The sequence below is a fragment of the Epinephelus fuscoguttatus genome, linkage group LG15 (assembly GCF_011397635.1).
Source record: "Epinephelus fuscoguttatus linkage group LG15, E.fuscoguttatus.final_Chr_v1".
Taxonomy (NCBI): Eukaryota; Metazoa; Chordata; class Actinopteri; order Perciformes; family Serranidae; genus Epinephelus; species Epinephelus fuscoguttatus.
Genome location: NC_064766.1, coordinates 5,485,697 through 5,505,001, shown reverse-complemented (window position 1 = coordinate 5,505,001; position 19,305 = coordinate 5,485,697). Strand labels below are relative to the sequence as shown.

General features: G+C 38.9%; 3 protein-coding genes across 9 annotated transcripts in view; 2 read left to right on the top strand and 1 right to left on the bottom strand.

Moving 5' to 3' along the window:
- pdca (phosducin a) overlaps positions 1-2,984 on the bottom strand; it is a 16,960-nt gene extending 13,976 nt beyond the window's left edge. The window contains exon 1 of the mRNA XM_049599197.1: positions 2,769-2,984. The gene's annotated coding sequence lies outside the window, so the exon portion shown is untranslated. The remainder of the gene's footprint in view (positions 1-2,768) is intronic.
- A 3,128-nt stretch (positions 2,985-6,112) lies between these two features.
- rab36 (RAB36, member RAS oncogene family) lies at positions 6,113-14,471 on the top strand. The gene is made up of 11 exons (XM_049599245.1): positions 6,113-6,207; positions 7,453-7,536; positions 9,847-9,938; positions 10,048-10,122; positions 11,176-11,277; positions 11,363-11,427; positions 11,534-11,585; positions 11,947-12,028; positions 12,108-12,198; positions 12,316-12,432; positions 12,525-14,471. The coding sequence occupies exons 2-11, from the start codon at positions 7,459-7,461 to the stop codon at positions 12,587-12,589; spliced, it is 819 nt and encodes a 272-aa protein (XP_049455202.1). The 5' UTR covers positions 6,113-6,207; positions 7,453-7,458; the 3' UTR covers positions 12,590-14,471.
- Positions 14,472-15,605: 1,134 nt separating this feature from the next.
- The window catches only part of depdc5 (DEP domain containing 5, GATOR1 subcomplex subunit), a 42,714-nt gene continuing 39,014 nt past the window's right edge, over positions 15,606-19,305 (top strand). For all 7 annotated transcript variants that reach the window (XM_049599173.1, XM_049599172.1, XM_049599171.1 and 4 more), the window contains exons 1-8: positions 15,606-15,886; positions 16,455-16,522; positions 16,622-16,709; positions 16,801-16,847; positions 18,158-18,243; positions 18,322-18,405; positions 18,494-18,543; positions 18,900-18,969. In XM_049599173.1, coding sequence (XP_049455130.1) covers positions 16,465-16,522; positions 16,622-16,709; positions 16,801-16,847; positions 18,158-18,243; positions 18,322-18,405; positions 18,494-18,543; positions 18,900-18,969 — 483 coding nt within the window. In that variant the 5' untranslated portion in view covers positions 15,606-15,886; positions 16,455-16,464. The remainder of the gene's footprint in view (positions 15,887-16,454; positions 16,523-16,621; positions 16,710-16,800; positions 16,848-18,157; positions 18,244-18,321; positions 18,406-18,493; positions 18,544-18,899; positions 18,970-19,305) is intronic.

The following is a 19,305-nucleotide window of genomic DNA, read 5'->3' as shown; positions in this document are numbered from 1 at the left end:
CTTCTAGCCTGAGGCTGATTTCCCCATTGCCACAAAATACGCCATCACTGTTCACAAACACAAATCAGATCACTACAATTGTTTAAGATTGTGTAAACTTGTTTGATTAAAAGTGTACATATTGATATCGGTATCAGTTATCAGTCAAATGAGTTGTCACATATCAGCATATCGGCAATGAATCCAATATCGTGCTTCCCTACTATGTGCGTGAATAAGATTAATAGTTTAAATAAATAAAAATATTTAAATCATTTCATCCAGCAATAGATTCATTTGAAAGGCCATAGAAAATGCCTTTGCACGCCCTCAACAAAGAATTTGAATTGTTTCAACCTACAATGGATTGAGGCCTACCTGATACTTTTACAGTCATGTTATAGTTTTGAGGCCTGTGCTGTAAACCTTTAAACTCGGGCTGTGCGGTATACTAGTTTGTACTGAAAACCGGTATTTATTTTCGTTATATGAATTTTTCATATACTGCAATACCGGTGAATAGCCCAAACAACGTCCGGAACGTGTGCAGTCTTTCAGCGGGGACCCATTTCACCACTGCACACCACAGGCATGCTAGAGACGGCGAGAGTGAAAGCACAGAGAAAAGTTTAGAGGCGAGAACGGCTGCCGGTGAGAGTCCTGAAAGCGAAGCAACTGTACACGTTGCTGAAGAACATGATGACCCGGAAAAACTCATACCAAAAAGAGCAGTGTTTCCCCTATATGCAACTAGCAGCGGCTGATTTATTTTATTTTTTTCATCTTAGCTCTTTAGAAACTACCGTTACATTATTTGGAGCTACGGACCCTTCACATCCAGTAGAACAGGTCTATACCTTGTCTTTTTACTAAACAAACTAAATAGCCTTATGTTAGTTATCTTATTTACATGACGACATGTCATAACAGGGATGCTTGTGGATATAAAAAAGGGACAAGATGGTCGCACATCAGCGGCGTGTCAAGGGACAATATTCAACTTATCTTGCATTGAAACATGCATTATGACAACTTAATAAGGTTTATGTATGTTTTTGAATGAAGTGGAGGAGCCTACAAGTGTTTTGTTTAGTTTGTCTCGGAGGCTCCACAGCTCCGCTCAACTGTCTGCTGCTACTACAAGAGAAGTGTCCTTCTGCTTCTTCTTCTTCTTGTGTAACCTTGTGTGTATTGGCGGTTAATACAGCATTATCGCCACCTAGTGGATTGGAAGCGCACTACACCTATAATAGGCTTTTATTGGGAAAAATAGCTCAGTGCGACCCCCAGTGGTAAAATTAGGTATATAATTAGATATATCGGTTCGGTTAGATATTTGGCTTTAAATCAAACCAATTGGAAAATTTTCAAACCGGCACAAGCCTACAAGACAGCATCCAGTTGCTGCTAACGTTAGTCTACTGTAGCGTAGCCTCTGAAACGTTAATGTTATCTTCCTTGTGCGTTTCCACTTACTAGTAACATTAATACTACTATATAACGTTAGCACTGTAACCTTATTCTAAATCTCATCAGTCATCACTGACTCCGGTTGTGTTTTAAAACTCCGGGGTTCCGTTTGACTGTCTTGGTCGTAACGTTACACTCGCTAGAGGCTGACATTTTTTCGGGAGTCCCACGGGTCACGTGATTCCCGTGGGATTCCCACGAGATGGAAATCAGTTTCACTATTAGTCACATGATTGGGACGGGATGGGAAAAAAAAGTCAACAGGAGTGGGCGGAACAGGAAATCATAATAACAACAGTCAAGTTTGTATATACAAATATGCAGTTCCACAATGAATAAATGCTATTTCCTTATTTTTAATATAAAGCTGGTCGATCTGTTGTCTTGTTTAATTCATTTTTATTCTCTCCTGTCAGGTGGCTGGCTGCAACCAACCAGCAACCAGCCACCTGACCAGCACATGACGTATATGGATGTTGATGCACGGTGCAGCCAACCGCCAAAATGGAGTCGGATGAGTTAGGGAAGGCAGCATTACAAGTGAAAGTGAAGGAAAATGATCGGCGCATCTCTCTGACAGAGCTTTCGGGCAAGTCTGGAGTACTAAAGAAGTTTTTTAGACTCGAGAGTGATGGCATTAAATCTTTGTATGCTGCTTGTAAGACATGTGGTGACACTACAGAGGAGTCATGGGTGACTTAGTATCTCACTATTTTGAGGTCTCATTATTTTTGACTTAGTATCTCATTATTTTTGAGATAGTATCTCATTATTTCGAATTAGTATCTCATTATTTTGACTTAGTATCTCATTATTTTGAGGTATTATATCTTATTTTTTTTTTCATCAAGTGGCGGAAATGGGCTTCCATAGATATTTACGTTAAGGTTACAACCAAATATATTTTTACATCGAAGTGCTGTCACAAAGAAGTCCATATAAAGTTATCTACCAGCGTTTAAACCTTTTAGCTAAAATACAGTTTAACGTTACCTTTTCCTCTACTTGTTATCACCCTTACCTAACGCTGCATTAACTTGGCTTTATTTTCAAGTCCACGGGGGGACCACGGCCAAACTGTTACCAAAAAAATACGGAATTCTTGTTTGAAGGAATATTTTGGAATGACTTTACATGATGAGCTTGCCAGATTTAGGTAACCCCACTTACTCAGATAATTAGATAATTAGTCAAGCTGTTTAAAATTCTGACAAATATTTAAAAAAATACCGTTTAGCTAGCATGACGCAGTAACGTTAACGTTAGCTGAGGTTTGCTAGTGACCATTAGCTTTCTAGCGTAAAGTGAAGTAACATTACCTGTGTTCTTTTCAGTCCAATTAAGAAAGTCGGTAGACGTCGGCAAGCGGGATAATTTTTTCCTTAGGACGACTTCCTGCAAAATAATACTTAAGTACACCGTCTAGGCCCAGGTTAAACAAGCTAAGCTTCGGCTGACGCTCTCGACATATCCTCGCGCTATCTAACTGCGTAGCTTGCCCGCTCCCAGCATGCCCCCCGGCACCGACACATGACCTGAGGTACATTCAGGTACGGGCAGTGTTTTATTAAGTTAATAGTGTGACGTAACTCTTTTATTGGGTGTTGTCAAGTATTAAAAAAAATCAAGAATCGACAGTTTTATTTCACTAAACCTAAGGTCAGGCGTAAAAACGTACCTGTCTTATGTTACAGATAAGCTACTCATTCACTTTGTTTCTGGTCGTGTTTATTTTAACATTTACACAGTTCTACAGTTTTTACAATGGTAGCACTGGCATATCACGTAGGCTACTGACATGACTGCAAAAGACAGAAGTTCACATATTATAGAGAAAAATAAGACAGATTGTCAACCTTGACGATGAGAAAGAATTAAGAAATTCATGGAGGATTTTTTTAATTGTATCATTTTAACTGGATTTTTTTTTTTTCATTTGCCTATACATCTCAGAGTAGGCACAGAAAACATTTATGGAGACTACGTATAAAACCAAATGGTGGTGTAATCAAGTCACTTGTATTCTCAAATATGACTGTGTTCGCCTATTAAACACTGGAATAGAGGAACGAACAGTTTTTTTTTTCTGCATGTGCAAAATGACTGGGAGTAAAATTAAACTGAACGTGGGAAGGAGTTGGAGAGCATACATGCAGGTAAAATTGGTAGGCTATGTTAAATACTTGTGGTGCCATGCGAGGCTACTTATAGGCACTGTACTGTACAATTCCAGGATAGACTATTTGTACTAAGTAATACTTAAGTATTTCAATTTTATGCTTCTGTATTCTTCAACACCAGCTTGTTTCAAGTAGTTAGGCTATACTTTAAATCATGTTTCAGTTTTTATAATCCTAGTAAAGCGAGCTAAGTTATTGTTTCTTCTTTTAGGATGAAGACGCCCATTTGAAACATTTTTTAAAGAAGCTGATTCAATTAGATACACGTTGATATACGTTTAATGCGCTGAGTGATTGCTTTTTAAGAAAGTATGGTTTGCATGACACAGTTATAAACAGAAATGGCTTTATTAGAGTTTACAAAAGTGTTTGAGTTTTTTACCCAAAATTGTGACCCATTCTTCTACTATATATGTATATATATACAGTACAGGCCAAAAGTTTGGACACACCTTCTCATTCAATGCGTTTTCTTTATTTTCATGACTATTTACATTGTAGATTCTCACTGAAGGCATCAAAACTATGAATGAACACATGTGGAGTTATGTACTTAAAAAAAAAAGGTGAAATAACTGAAAACATGTTTTATATTCTAGTTTCTTCAAAATAGCCACCCTTTGCTCTGATTACTGCTTTGCACACTCTTGGCATTCTCTCCATGAGTTTCAAGAGGTAGTCACCTGAAATGGTTTTCCAACAGTCTTGAAGGAGTTCCCAGAGGTGTTTAGCACTTGTTGGCTCCTTTGCCTTCACTCTGCGGTCCAGCTCACCCCAAACCATCTCGATTGGGTTCAGGTCCGGTGACTGTGGAGGCCAGGTCATCTGCCGCAGCACTCCATCACTCTCCTTCTTGGTCAAATAGCCCTTACACAGCCTGGAGGTGTGTTTGGGGTCATTGTCCTGTTGAAAAATAAATGATCGGCCAACTAAACGAAACCGGATGGGATGGCATGTCGCTGCAGGATGCTGTGGTAGCCATGCTGGTTCAGTGTGCCTTCAATTTTGAATAAATCCCCAACAGTGTCACCAGCAAAACACCCCCACACCATCACACCTCCTCCTCCATGCTTCACAGTGGGAACCAGGCATGTGGAATCCATCCGTTCACCTTTTCTGCGTCTCACAAAGACACGGCAGTTGGAACCAAAGATCTCAAATTTGGACTCATCAGACCAAAGCACAGATTTCCACTGGTCTAATGTCCATTCCTTGTGTTTCTTGGCCCAAACAAATCTCTTCTGCTTGTTGCCTCTCCTTAGCAGTGGTTTCCTAGCAGCTATTTGACCATGAAGGCCTGATTCGCGCAGTCTCCTCTTAACAGTTGTTCTAGAGATGGGTCTGCTGCTAGAACTCTGTGTGGCATTCATCTGGTCTCTGATCTGAGCTGCTGTTAACTTGCCATTTCTGAGGCTGGTGACTCGGATGAACTTATCCTCAGAAGCAGAGGTGACTCTTGGTCTTCCTTTCCTGGGTCGGTCCTCATGTGTGCCAGTTTCGTTGTAGCGCTTGATGGTTTTTGCGACTCCACTTGGGGACACATTTGAAGTTTTTGCGATTTTCCGGACTGACTGACCTTCATTTCTTAAAGTGATGATGGCCACTCGTTTTTCTTTAGTTAGCTGATTGGTTCTTGCCATAATGTGAATTTTAACAGTTGTCCAATAGGGCTGTCGGCTGTGTATTAACCTGACTTCTGCACAACACAACTGATGGTCCCAACCCCATTGATAAAGCAAGAAATTCCACTAATTAACCCTGATAAGGCACACCTGTGAAGTGGAAACCATTTCAGGTGACTACCTCTTGAAGCTCATGGAGAGAATGCCAAGAGTGTGCAAAGCAGTAATCAGAGCAAAGGGTGGCTATTTTGAAGAAACTAGAATATAAAACATGTTTTCAGTTATTTCACCTTTTTTTGTTAAGTACATAACTCCACATGTGTTCATTCATAGTTTTGATGCCTTCAGTGAGAATCTACAATGTAAATTGTCATGAAAATAAAGAAAACACATTGAATGAGAAGGTGTGTCCAAACTTTTGGCCTGTACTGTATATATATATATTTTTTTTAAGTATGAGATATGAGTGAGACCAGGGAATAGCAGAGGTTAAGGAAGTCCTGCACCTGGAGTTAGTTTCCTTTTTTTCTCTTTTCTCTCCCCTTTCTTTACTTTGTGCACTAAGGCACCTGTGTTCTTATTTCCATGTTCATGTTTGCCTGCATCTGTGAACTTATTATTTAAAAACTATTTTATGTAAAATGAAATGAATGCTGACACTGCAACATGACATATGTAATTCTATCTTTGGCTCAATAAAAATACATGAAAATTTAAATTTACTGTTTGTTCAACCAGTACTGTCATTATGTTGTTATTGCTAAATAGGTTGGCATGTCTGTGCCAAGTATGGCTTAATAATCATACGTGCAATAAAAGTCTAAATATCACGTGACATATGCGCTACAGTATGGTTGTCATGACGACAAGCTCCTCATCAAACAGCGTCCGGGCTTGCAACTGCAGCAAGCGACACGGTCAGAGTAATCGAGGAGATAGCTGTAATTTCATCTGCGGTGAGTACAAGCCTTTCACAGTCTTCCTGATTTCAACCACAATGTGACAGATCGCCAGTCTGTCAGGAAAAAGCCCTGACGTGAAATAATACTGTATGTAGTGGGGCTGGTTGTGGTGTCTGTCTGTGTCTGCCAGTGTCACGGTAAGCTAAACAAAATGTGATTTCCGTTCAAGAACTTCAAATTAAAACTGTTCATCTTTGCTTTTTAATGTAAGATAATACAGAATTTGGGGCAGGAGGAGGACACATATACAGAAGATCAATATAAAACACAACACAAGTGGCAATAAAGAATGTACTTGTAGGATGAGAATATCCTGTCATAAATTTAATATCACGTTCGTCAGTGTGCTTTTATTTTGAAGACAAAGTCAACCTACTTCTGGCCTGGTACTGGATAACTTAACAATGCAGCAGCCACACTAGCACCATCTTCTAAAACTAAACAGCATGATTACTAATGTCCAGACTCCCAACCAGTCCGTAACATACACAATAAATAGTTATATATAAGGATTTTGTCACAAATTAACACCAGCAACCATCTTTATTTGTCTGCCACACACATTGCACATCCTTTAGGCTATGCATGTCGATGAATGTCATGAAGCTAAATGAGAATCAGAATTTGGAACCAGACACTCTAATCTAAATGCTATATTTTAGTGACGCTCAACTCATGGCCCCAGATCTGGTCTGCGTAGGGTGCCAGTGGCCAACCATTTTCTAATTCAGAATCAAAATACACCTATATTCGTACATACTGGAATTGTTTTGTATTTTGAATGAAGACGAGGTACAGGGGGGCAGAAAAAAGCATCAACATAGAGTTTTTTATTTAAAAATGAACACAGGGCTGGGGGAGGATCCCCTGGACTCCCCGACAGAGGAGGTCCTAGCTAGCCCCATATGTCCTTAAGTCCCTGAAACCTCCCTTCCTACACCTGAACTGTGCGGGGTCTCTGCCGCTGGATTTGCCTTGTAGCAAAGATGAATACGGACACCAAATGTCTAAAGATTGAAAAAAGACATTTCATTTATTATATATTGGTAAATAGTATTAATGTTTGTGTATTAACTGGCCCCTGGCCCCTGTCATATTGCAAAACAAGTTGAGCATCCCTGCTGTATTTGGTTCAGAGAACAAATGACCTTTGTAAACATGCACACACATGCAATGAAGGAGTGCTTGTTACTAGACTGAATTAGATAAGACTGACTCCTGTTACACATTCCCTCACAGGTGATCATGCAGGATAGCAGGAATGGGATGATTCAGTTCCCACCCCCCATCAGCAGAGACAGGGTAATCGGGGAATTCCCAAAGGTATGTCCTGTTTGTTTTTTTTTGTTTTTTTTTGTTTTTTCAATTTAATGTCCCAGTTCAAGAAAACCCTTGTCTTTTACTGTAAGATCACTGTAGTAAAAAAAAAAAAAAGATAAATAGGAGTGGCTAACTAGTAGATGGAAATTTCATTAAGAAACATGTGACTTCTAACTAACTTTCTCAGATAGTGAAATCTGTGTCAGATCGGAGCACTGAGGGCTATTATGGGCTGTTGAGGTCAGCTACCCAAGCACAGACTCATTCAATATATCCATCTGCCCTCTGAATCCCCTTAGATAATATATTGAAGTACTTTATTTGGACAGGAATGTAATTGGGTCAGCTCAAAGGTTCTCAGGGCAACTGTCAGTCATGGTTTACCCGAGAAGGCTGGCAGTGGCTCTATCCAATGTTAACGAATGCATACTAGTACTGGAATAATCCTAAATGTCCTAAATTGTGGTAAGATTCAATGTCTCAAATGGTCTTGAATACAGCTGAATATATAATAAATTCTGTTTTATAAGCCCTTAAATAGGTTGTGGCTTCTCGTTTTTGCTTTTTTTTTTTGTAGTCTTCTTGTCCCATTCTGATAGAGAAGGACTGCTTTCCTTTTGATTTTGTAATATGAACTTAATCTTATCTTTATCTTAACTGGCATCAAAAGGTCTTAAATCAGAGATGCTGAATCTTAAAATCACAAGGTATTAACAGTAAAGGCCCTGACACACCAAGTCATCAGTCAGCCATCGGCCAAAGTTGGGCCATTGGTGAGTGTCTGCTGCCCTCGTTGGTGTGGTGTGTCCCACACCATTAGCCCTTGTTGGCTCTAGTTGGCCTTTTTCCACCAATTCAGCATGTTGAATGGGTGTGAGCACAGTGGAGTCTGTCGGGGAATGAAACCACTCTGATTGGCAGTTCAGCTCAGCGCACAAGAGAAACCTAAGTGAGGGATGTAAACAAAGAGCTTAAGTCAAGAGGGAATGGGGTCAAAACAAACATGTTACATGGTAAGATAATATTTATTTAGTCACTGAGCTCTTTAGCAGAAATGTTTCCTGATGGATTGTGTTATTGTTCACTGGCGCACAGAAAATATGCTATGTTCTTTCAACATTGAAATGTGTTGCTAAAGTGCCAACTGGGGTCAAGACATCTTCCTATTTCCCCTTTTTGAATGGCGATTACAGGTGACCGCTGTCTGCTGGTATGGAGGGGTATGTGCTCTCACGCATAACATATGTGCCTGTTGCCCATCATTTTGGTTTATTCATATGCAACTTTTTGGCCGAGACATGGTGATAAGAGGTGACACAGCAGGAAACCCTCATCGCCGCTAGATCTCCGACATTAGTTTGGTGTGTCTGGGCCTTAAGACATAGAAGTTAGTTTGCAAAAATAGCACAATCCCAATATGAAAGCATTAAATCTGATGTTACAGTGCCACAGTAACAGTTACAATGTGACAGTCACCTAAAACAGACAACTTGAATAGTCATGTTGGGAGGGAATTACCCAGCAAGGTAAGCAGGTTTACTGCTGTCATTAAAATTTAAATGTAACTTCATGGTGCCCAGAAGATTAATCAAACTGAATTGGGTGATGACACAATCTGTCGTGTAGTGCCATGATGCGGTTGACATTCTTTGCCTTAAATGAAATGTCAACTATCACATGGATTGCCATGAAATTTGGTAGAATTTGACACTGAATGACTTAAGTGATCCCACAACTTTTCATCTAGTGCTATCATAAAATCAAAATTGTTTAATTGTCCAGTGATATCTCAACATCTACCTTGATGCATTTGCACAAAATATTGTACATACATTCATGGTTTCCACACAATGTAGCCTAAAGACTTTGGTGATCCTCTAGGGCCACCATTAGGTTGGCGTTCATGGTTTTGAGTGAAATGTCTTAACAGCTATTGGATAGATTGCCGTGGCATTTGGTATAAACATTCATGTCCCCCTCATGATTCATTTCGATAAGTGGTATTGCCTTCCACTTTTCATAGCACCATCATTGGGTCCAATACTTTGGTTTATGACTAAATACCTGCAAAACAAACGACACCCCCATTATTAATTAGTAAATGTTAGCATTCTAACTTTTAAACATTATACATGCTTAACATCTGCATGCCAGCATTGGCATTGTAAGCATGTTAGTATTTAGCACAAAGAACCTGTGTGCCTAAGTAAGCCTCACAGAGCCACATGGCTGTGGACCTAGTCCTGTTATAGCATGTATTCAGTGGCATTGTGCACAATAAATGCCAGTACATTATGGTCCTGTTCTTTTCAGTGCTACACACCTAATGCCTCTCTGCAGTTGAAGACAGACTGGGACGTTCAGACTAAAGCAGCCTGTAAAGACGGAGCAGCCAGGCATCAGCCGTGAGTCTACCGTTTTGGGTTGATGCATCACTCTTAGCTTTGCTTGAACATCTCATGAAAAGCATTTACATCTCACTAATGTAAAAAAAAACTCTTTTCTTCTTTAAAGGTGGGACCGACAGAAAATGTCAAAAGTGGTGGTTGTTGGAGACCTTAATGTGGGGAAGACGTGTCTCATTAATAGGTACTTTATAAATAAGGAAGACAACAAATATGACTGAGATGGCAATATCAAAATCAGATCTGTTTTACCACATGTAATGGTACATACAGGAAAGTGGAGTGGTGTTTACCAACCTTTTTGACAAGTGACCCCTTAAAGTAAAGTCTACTTGTGATCCTTCATCACAGGTCAGTGGTGAAGTGGTAATTTATTAGGTGGGTGTACTATCAAGTAGATGGGTAGGTTACCCAGGAGGAAGTGGGTATACTCTCATATGTATCCTAATGGCTGTTTAGCTAATAGGTGGGTATACTGGGAGTGGCTAGAAAAAGGGGTGGGTATACCCTGTATACCTGCGTATAGTAGGGATGTGCCATATCATATCATTCATGATAATACCAACCTAATTTTTAAAATGATATGAAGAATTCATATCCTAGCATAACAGCCTGTCACAGGTTATATCGTGATGATTAGAGGAGAAATGGCAGAGCATAAAGGTCCAGGTGGGAAAAAACTCAATCATTTAGGATTTAGGAAATCGCCTGTTCATTTATATCTATATAGATCCCAGGGCACATTTTTTTGTATTTGGGAGCTGTTTAAATATATAATTTGTGGTAGATTTTATTTTGTTGAATTTATAATATAGTACTTTTTAGGGACTTAAAGATGAAAATATTATCCAGTTATTTATAAGCAAAGGCCCAAGATCATGAAAAAAATCTCACTAGTTTTGTGAAGTAGAACATTTTTTTTCTGTTTCTGTGTCCTGCTCATCATCTCACAAGCAATCAGATTGATCTTGTGTCTTGTTTGGAGGGTCTCATCTAGATGGGAGAGGTTGGGAACCCCTGCCATGGTGCTAATGTAGAAACTTTTGGGACATTTTTCTCGTCTATATTGAACAAACACAGTTCTCTGTTGGAACTGACTGATTGCACCTATAACATGCTCAGAAATTTAGGGAAAAAAAATAAAAGAAACGGATCTGGGACTGTTGTACTGTGTCTGACTTTTGAACAAAAAGATGACGAAAAGAAAAACAATGTGATTTGTTTATGCTGTTTTCAGGTTTTGTAAAGATGTGTTTGAGAGAGACTACAAGGCCACCATAGGTGTAGACTTTGAGATTGAGAGGTTTGAGATATCTGGAGTACCCTTCTCCCTACAGATGTGAGTAGTGTGATCTTAAATAAGTCTTTCTGCATACATATAACTTAGAGTACGTTTTCACCGTTCCTGTTTACCTTTTTCATAGCTGGGACACTGCTGGGCAGGAAAAATTCAAGTGCATCGCTTGTGCATACTACAGAGGCGCTCAGGGTAAGATGTTGTAAAAAAGATGGTTGTGTGTTTGATGTTAGGGGAAACTAGTTTACATTTTAGCTGGTGTAAAGTAATAATGCTGAAACTTGTTCATCTTTTCCAGTCATTATCACAGTCTTTGACATGGCAGACATTAAGTCCCTGGATCATACATGGTATGTTTTATTCTAACATTATCATCAGACTTATTCTACAGTTGTGAAAAGTCTACAGTACAAAGATTGATGCACTTTACCAAGAGTAATGATGCAACAAAAATGATCTAGTGACAATGCATAACCATATTAAATCTTATAATAATGACACATATATTTCATTCACCTGTTTTATTTTCCAAAATACAGCCTCTTAGACATTTAGTTGTTATATCTCGTGTAAGTCAGAAGTCTTTAGCCTGCTAATCAGACTAAATACATTTCATTTCACTTCATTCATTTCTTAAACTAAATCAACAACTCATCTTCAATGACATGTCTGTCAAATACTTTAATAAAGAACTTTCTTTTGTTTTTATAGCCAATGGCTGGAGGAGGCCATGAAAGAAAATGAACCTGACTCCTGTTTCATCTTCTTGGTTGGCACTAAAAGTGACCTGCTGGTGAATATATTTTGCACTATATGTACATTTCGCAGATATTCACAATTTTTCTCTAGTACCCACCCGTCTTGTCCTTAAGCCCTTAGAAGAAAGACAGAGGACAGAAAAAGATGCTGCCAGGATAGCAAAAGAAATGCATGCAGAGTTTTGGGCTGTTTCCGCTAAAACAGGTAAGACCAAGAGCATAAACTTATCAGAGCTGTTAAGACAATAAGACAATATAAATACAGTGTTTTGGGAAATGCAGAAGGCCACTGTGAATAACTGTTAATATTTCTTATTTTCAGGGGAGAATGTGCAGGGATTTTTCTTCAGGGTGGCAGCTTTGGCCTTTGAGAAGTGTGTACTAAAAGACATGGAGAATGGGGTCCCTGCTAGCATTGGACGTGGAGGAGATAGTATTAGTAAGTAATGACTCAGCTCCTAACAATCGAAGATGCTGTTAATAGAAAGCCCTGAGGGTATACACATCTATTCTAAATCTTTGTCTTTACAGAATCAGATCGTGCCAACCTGGAGGAGGCAGCACCCCAAGACACGAAGAGAAGCTGCTGTTCATGAAAAGAGGAACTCTTAACGTGATCTGTTAAGGAGCAGAACCAGATGGAGGCTCTATTCTGAGCCTTACCTGCAGAAATAAAAGTGGCCTTGTTCCACTGGTGTGAAATGTGCCTTAGGACATGTTCCATTAGGTTCCCAAAGGGACAGTTCACCCCAAAATCAAGTTGCCAAGTGTTGGAGATTTTGGCTGTAGAGATGTCTGCCTTCTCTCCAGTATAATGGAACTAGATGGCACTAAGCTTGTGGTGCTCAAAGTGAGAAAAAAAAATAAAAATTTGCAAAACTTAAACGCAATGTCTCTTTCCAGAAATCATGACTCAATATGATCTACAGACCTTGTTGTTAGCAGTTTTATGTAGGAGCTATTTTCTTTCTACCAAACTACACCCACCAACTGTATCACCGCACAGAAGGAATTCCTCTGCTGAGAACAATGCCAGCTCTCCAGAGCTAGCTAACGGTACAGCTCAGCCAACGAGAATGACATTAATATTTACATCTCACACTGTCATTAGCTTGAGACTCTCGTTCATGAGGAGGTGCACGCTTCCTTCTGCGCAGTGATATGGTTTAGGGATATAGTTCGGTAGAAAGAAAATAGTTTCTACATGAAACTGCACACAAATGGATACTGCGTTGAACGTGGAGCCCTGTTCATTCCTATGAAAGTTGCTCAGTGGCACATGAAGCCAAAATGGTCCAAATGCCGGGTATGAAATTACCCAGTTGATCTAAGGTAATCAACATTGCTTCTGCACTGCGCAGCCCATAGAACAGGGGAACCAGAGACGTACAGCGGCTGAGCGCGGCCAAGTGGCTATCTTCAGGTTTAGCGCTAACTTGAATGGGGATAAAATTGTTTTATCGTGCAGCTCTTTTAGACTTTTGCAGTGTTATCAGACAGAATGGATCAAATCTTGATAATGAAACGAGTCATTTCACGGGGGTTGTGACGTTCAAAAAAATTTATCCACTGATTTACAGATGTCTCTTTTGCCATGTAAGTCAGTAAGAAAAAGTCATTTTGGGCCACAGGGCATCTCATGATGATGTAATTACACCATTTGGCCACTATAAAAATTGGCTTCAAAGCCTGCCACACTTCCTGGGAGCCTGCTCACACCAAGGTCAGTGGATTATCTTGAGTAATATTGCGGAGAAGGCAGACATCTCTACAGCCAATATCTTAAGTACTCAACAACTCACACCAAATCTGGATTGACAAACAGCAGGTAGGAGGAAAAATATGTATTTTTGCTTTTGGGGTGAATTGTCCTTACAAGTCATCAACACTGCCATGTATTCTGACATCTTCAAAAGGCTCAATCAGTATGCGCTTCTGAAAGACAACTGTTATAGGACTGAAACTGACAATAATGGACTCTCTTTGTTGATACTAAGTCTTGTATATTTGACCATTTTTATGTGATAGTTGTCAGTATTTCATCCAGAATATCATTTAGACAATGGACGATAGATAAAATACTATACCTTGGCAACAACAAACAATAATAACATATAACAAATCATATGACACTCATTTGGATACTTTGGATTTTTTTTTTGCTACTGTCGTAGTGTTTGTTTGTGTCATACAGTATTGTTGTGAAATATGTCTCACCCAGTGTAGTGGGTAATAAAGGTTTAATGAAAGTTTACAGGCTGGAATTATGAAGCAAGGTAACTAAAGGATTATGTTTACTTTAAAGTTATAAAAGTCTAAATGAGTCTACTCTTTACTCAATATATATAATGGGCACAACATTATAATGTAATTTATCAAAGTAATACCTGATTCATTGGAACAATAGCTGGCGATAACAGCTGTGCATTTATGAAACCAGTATTGTTGTCAAAGTCTCATTATTATTTAATAAAGTGGTTTATCAGCTGTCTGAACTGTTATGTCATTAATATATTTAAGATTATGAGCTATGGCTATGCAAGATTCCCAAGCAAAATGCTGAATGTTTTGTTCCTTTTTGAACTTCTTACTTTTTCGTCGGCCTATCTGGGGCTGGGTTAAGGGGACAGCATGCCAAGCAAAGCCACCCAGATGTCCCTCTTCTCCTTCTGAGGTTCTCCTGGGGGACCCCAAAGCATTCCCAGACCAGATGAGATATGTAATCCCTCCAGCGTGTCCTGGGTCTACCCTGGGGCCTTCTACTAGTGGGATGTGCCCAGAACACCTCTAACGGGAGGCATCCTGGGCCCATGGTGGAAAGTCATTTTGGCTGCTTGTATCCGCAATGTCATTCTTTCGGTCACTACCCAGAGCTCATGACCATAGGTGAGGGTTGGGATGTAGATGGACCCGTAAACTGAAAGTTTTGCCTTCTTGCTCAGCTCCCTATTCCCCAAAACAGTCCAGCGCAGCACCCGCATCACTGCAGACACCAACCCTCCCTCCACCATAAATAACCATATTTCAAAGTTTCTGGCTATGATAAATGGTGTGATTTTAGAGATTTAAAAAGAACCATGCCTTCAAAATCCACTTGTGGTTTTTTGGGTTCTGAGGTTGGTTAAAATAGATACAAAATACAACAATTTAACCAAATCTAAAAACATAACTCTCTCCAAGTTTTGCTGCACTCCCTCCCATCTCATAAGTAATGAACATTCCCTAATGATTAGGGTGTTGTTATCTACTGAAAAACACAAAATGTGTACAAGGACTTGTCTTTATTTGATGTGTGGCGGTCCAGATATATAACCTAAGATAAATTAAGTTTACATTTACATCACATCATAGTTGTATGCCCTTGCTTACAATTATATTATAAGCAGGACATCTTAAAGTACTTTAACATACAATTTAAGGAAATAGTATAATATGTGTGGAATATGGGGGAATTCGTAGGTATGCCGGGTAATACATGAAAAAAAAAAAAAAAACACGCGTTCAAGTCCCAAAAGAAACGAAAATGAAAATAAGAGGAGTGAACCCTCTTGTTTTGCTAAGACACTCTTTGATCCGCCGCGAGCCAATCACATCACACGTGTCCATGTTTTGGAGGAAGTACGACCAGCAGGAGCTACCGTCAGGAAAGTTAGCCAGCACACTGCTTTCTATTTCCACCTTTAAAACGGCGACTCTAACTTATTCTAACTGAATGGCTATATGGATGCATCTTCATTGCAAGTAGTTAGTGTAACGTACGGGCTAGCGTTAGTAAACTCAGTGCAGTAGCTGTAAGTTGTCTCAAAGTAGAGACATGCTAGGCTAGCATATGTCAACATCCCAGGGCAGTTGGACCTGCTAGGAGTTTGAGTTGTTGAGGAGAGCCTGCTCAGGTAACGGTACAGCTATATTTATTCTATGTGAGTTCACTAGTCCTAACCAAACTACCCTAATGTTTTCTACTGAAATACTACAAGAAGTTATCATAATAAATATATTGCTCTTGAATGTATTGTAGGTCTAAGTGATAGACAGAATGTTAATGTTGCTCCTTTCCAAAGCCTGACTGGCAACTCGTGAGTCAACAGTTTCAACCTTAGTATAACAGTTTCAACCTTAATATAACAGTTTCAACTTTAATGTAACAGTTTCAACCTTAGTATAACAGTTTCAACCTTAGTATAACAGTTTCAAAATGTTTATTTCAGTCAAAACGCAACATTCAGACTGCTTTGCCTGCCTCACCGCTTTCTACATAGACTTCTGTCGTTACCTACACCAGTGTGTGGAAGGCTATAAGAAAATAATATTTAATGAATCAGTTGTATCGCAGCCTTACTATGGCATAGCAGATATGGTAACTAAGTTTAGGACCTTTAAGACATTGAAAGAGAACACATACGAACTAAAGCTCGTGTCAGTTTGAGAAGTCATAAATAAACTCCTGATTTTGCTACACAGCTGTTTCATTATGAAGACCAATAAGTCGTACAAGCTTGTGCTGCACAAGAAAGGTTTTGGTGGAAGTGGTAAGCAAGAACTTGTATTTCATGCAGTCTAAATTAATGCTTCACTTTAGAAATATTTAATCTCTCTGAGCTTCACAAATGAACTTTTTCTTCAAACAGATGATGAGTTGGTTGTCAACCCAAAAGTTTTCCCTCAAGTCAGTCTGAGGGATATAATCGAGATCGCACACCCCACAGATGAATACAGGTGAGCTTACTTAATGAGAGGATGACTGCTGTATGTCCATTTACACAGTGTTACATTTTTAATCTGCTGTTGTCTCTTTTGAAATTCCCAGTCCTCTCCTGCTGCAAGTGAAGAGCCTAAAAGAGGACCTTCAGAAAGGTAAATTTATTATGATCTGGCAATGTATGTAGCAGCATGTTTGCTATATTTCAAATCTTCAGTAAGGCTAGATTAAATAAATTTAATTGTATCAATAAATAATGATAATAGTATAGTGCTGAAATATTAAAGGCATATTTCACCCACAAAATAACCATTTGTGTGTCAGTTAGTCGTGCTGTTACCTTGAATTGTTAAAGAAAATTTTATTTTTCTCACACGCTAAAAACTAAGTAAACTATGAATATATTGGTTGATTGGGACCATGTCTAACTACAGCAAAACTACATCAAAACATCTGTTTACAAACTCCCACATGCAGTATAATCCAGGTCTCATTTATCCACTCAGTACTTCCCAAACACATGCATTTTCATTAAAACCTCACTATTTAAAACTGAACTGAAAGTGAAACTTATCTTTTCTCTTTTCAAAGCCAGACTCCAGTACTTGTTTTAGTGAAAATATTCTGGAAGTCCTACGCTTACGACTGAATAAACGAGATTTGGATTATCCTGCACCAGCTGTGTGAGAGTTTTTAAACAGATGTTTTGATGTTGTTAAACATGGTCCCCAATCAATCAATAAATCAATGTTTTTGCTGTTTTCTGTTTTGCATTTTTATCAGTGGAAATGCCAAACATAACCTGGTTCCTGGTTTTAAATGTGAGGATTTGCAGCTTTGTCTTTTGTGATACTGAGTATGTTTGAGTAATTTGTCTAATGTCATTTTGTTAATAATGTTTAGTTTAGTTTAGTTTAGTTTAGTTAATTTTGGTCATTTTCCAACTTGTGAAACTCAAATACACTGTTAGATAAATGATAAATACATATTAACTTAATGCTTATTTAGCATTAAAAACAAAAGATAAACAAAACATGACTGAAAACGTGTAGGCTGAAGCCTTAGCTTATTACATTATCATTACTTGCAGCCCTAGAGATCTCTTAAGTGGTGACAGAATAACAGGTATACCCTGTTATCTGCTGTAATCCATTACAACTGTCTTGCAATATATCCTGCCCTGTGATCCTTACAATGTTCAGTTTTTCCTGGCGATGTAATAAATGTGTAAATTCAACTCTATGGGGTTTTTTTAGGCTACAGTTGGCGGTGTTGCCATATGTCATTGCATTAAATTATAGGGTATAGGGTATATTGTCCCCCTCCAATTACATACATCACAAATGGCATAATATACATTGCTTCTAAATGTCTGTTATTATATGCAGTCCATACACTTAACAATGCAGAGAGTTGTGGTGGTTGTGTGTTCACTACCCATGATAGATAATTTGTTCTTATGTAGAGACGATCAGTGTGGACCAGACTGTAGCTCAAGCCTTCAAGTTGCGTGCCTACCAGGATGTCATTGTCAACATTGTCGACCCAAAGGTATATTCACTGTGACCCTGCTGCGTCTCCACCATTTGACAGTTGAACAGAATCCCTCAGGTTAATTTTGCCTTGCAGGATGTAACACTTGACCTGGTGGAGCTGACCTTCAAGGATCAGTACATCGGCAGAGGGGACATGTGGAGACTAAAGAAAAGTCTGGTGGGCCATATGACACTCTAGTGTATCGGTATAATTTGTAATGGTAAACAGTTATGTAAAGATTTAATCGTTACAATCTTTATTCCAGGTGAGCACCTGTGCTTATGTGACACAGAAAGTGGAGTTTGCAGGAATCAGGTACGAAGCATACATTTCATTCTCTGCACTACATTTTCAGAAATGCATGAAGAGCGACTTGAATGCAGAATTAATCAATATGTACAAACATAAACTTTTCTATTACTGAGTACAGAAAGCAGCCCGCATACAGTATGTGTAAAGGTTGAGAAAAAAGGCAAAAGGACCAGTAATGTTCCTTGTCATACGAAAGAAGAAAGTAGACATTGCCATAGTTGGAGGCTTGATGAGACAGCTGTCTCTGTCTTAGCTGTCTCTGCTTTGTTTTCTTCGTGTACAATGGTGATGCCGAATGAAATGGCTGTAGAATGTTTCTGTCACTACATGAAAGCTTATGGTGTTTTTTTACTCTGCAGGGCCCAGGCCAGTGAATTGTGGGTGAAAGGAGAGAAAGTGACCTGTGGGTACATCAGTGAAGACACCAGGGTAAGTACAGTTTTGAAAATAGATGCTGATATACACACTTAAAACAAAAATATATGTAAATGAGGTGTTCACAGTTTGTGAGTTTGACCTTTTTCATGTAACTGTGAAATTGAAATCAAAGAATTGTGGTTTGGAAGTGGTCTGGGATAATAGAATGCCACACTGAAACTCAAAATTTCTTTCAGTTTAGCAAGGTTTGACTCACAACACCCATGTCATTACAAAGAAAGTCTCTGATACATAACTTTTTAAATGAAGTAATTAAATAAACAATCAGTAAAAGGGCTGTGATTGAACTGCATGTTAACTTTTTAACACAGATACATCTAATTCACA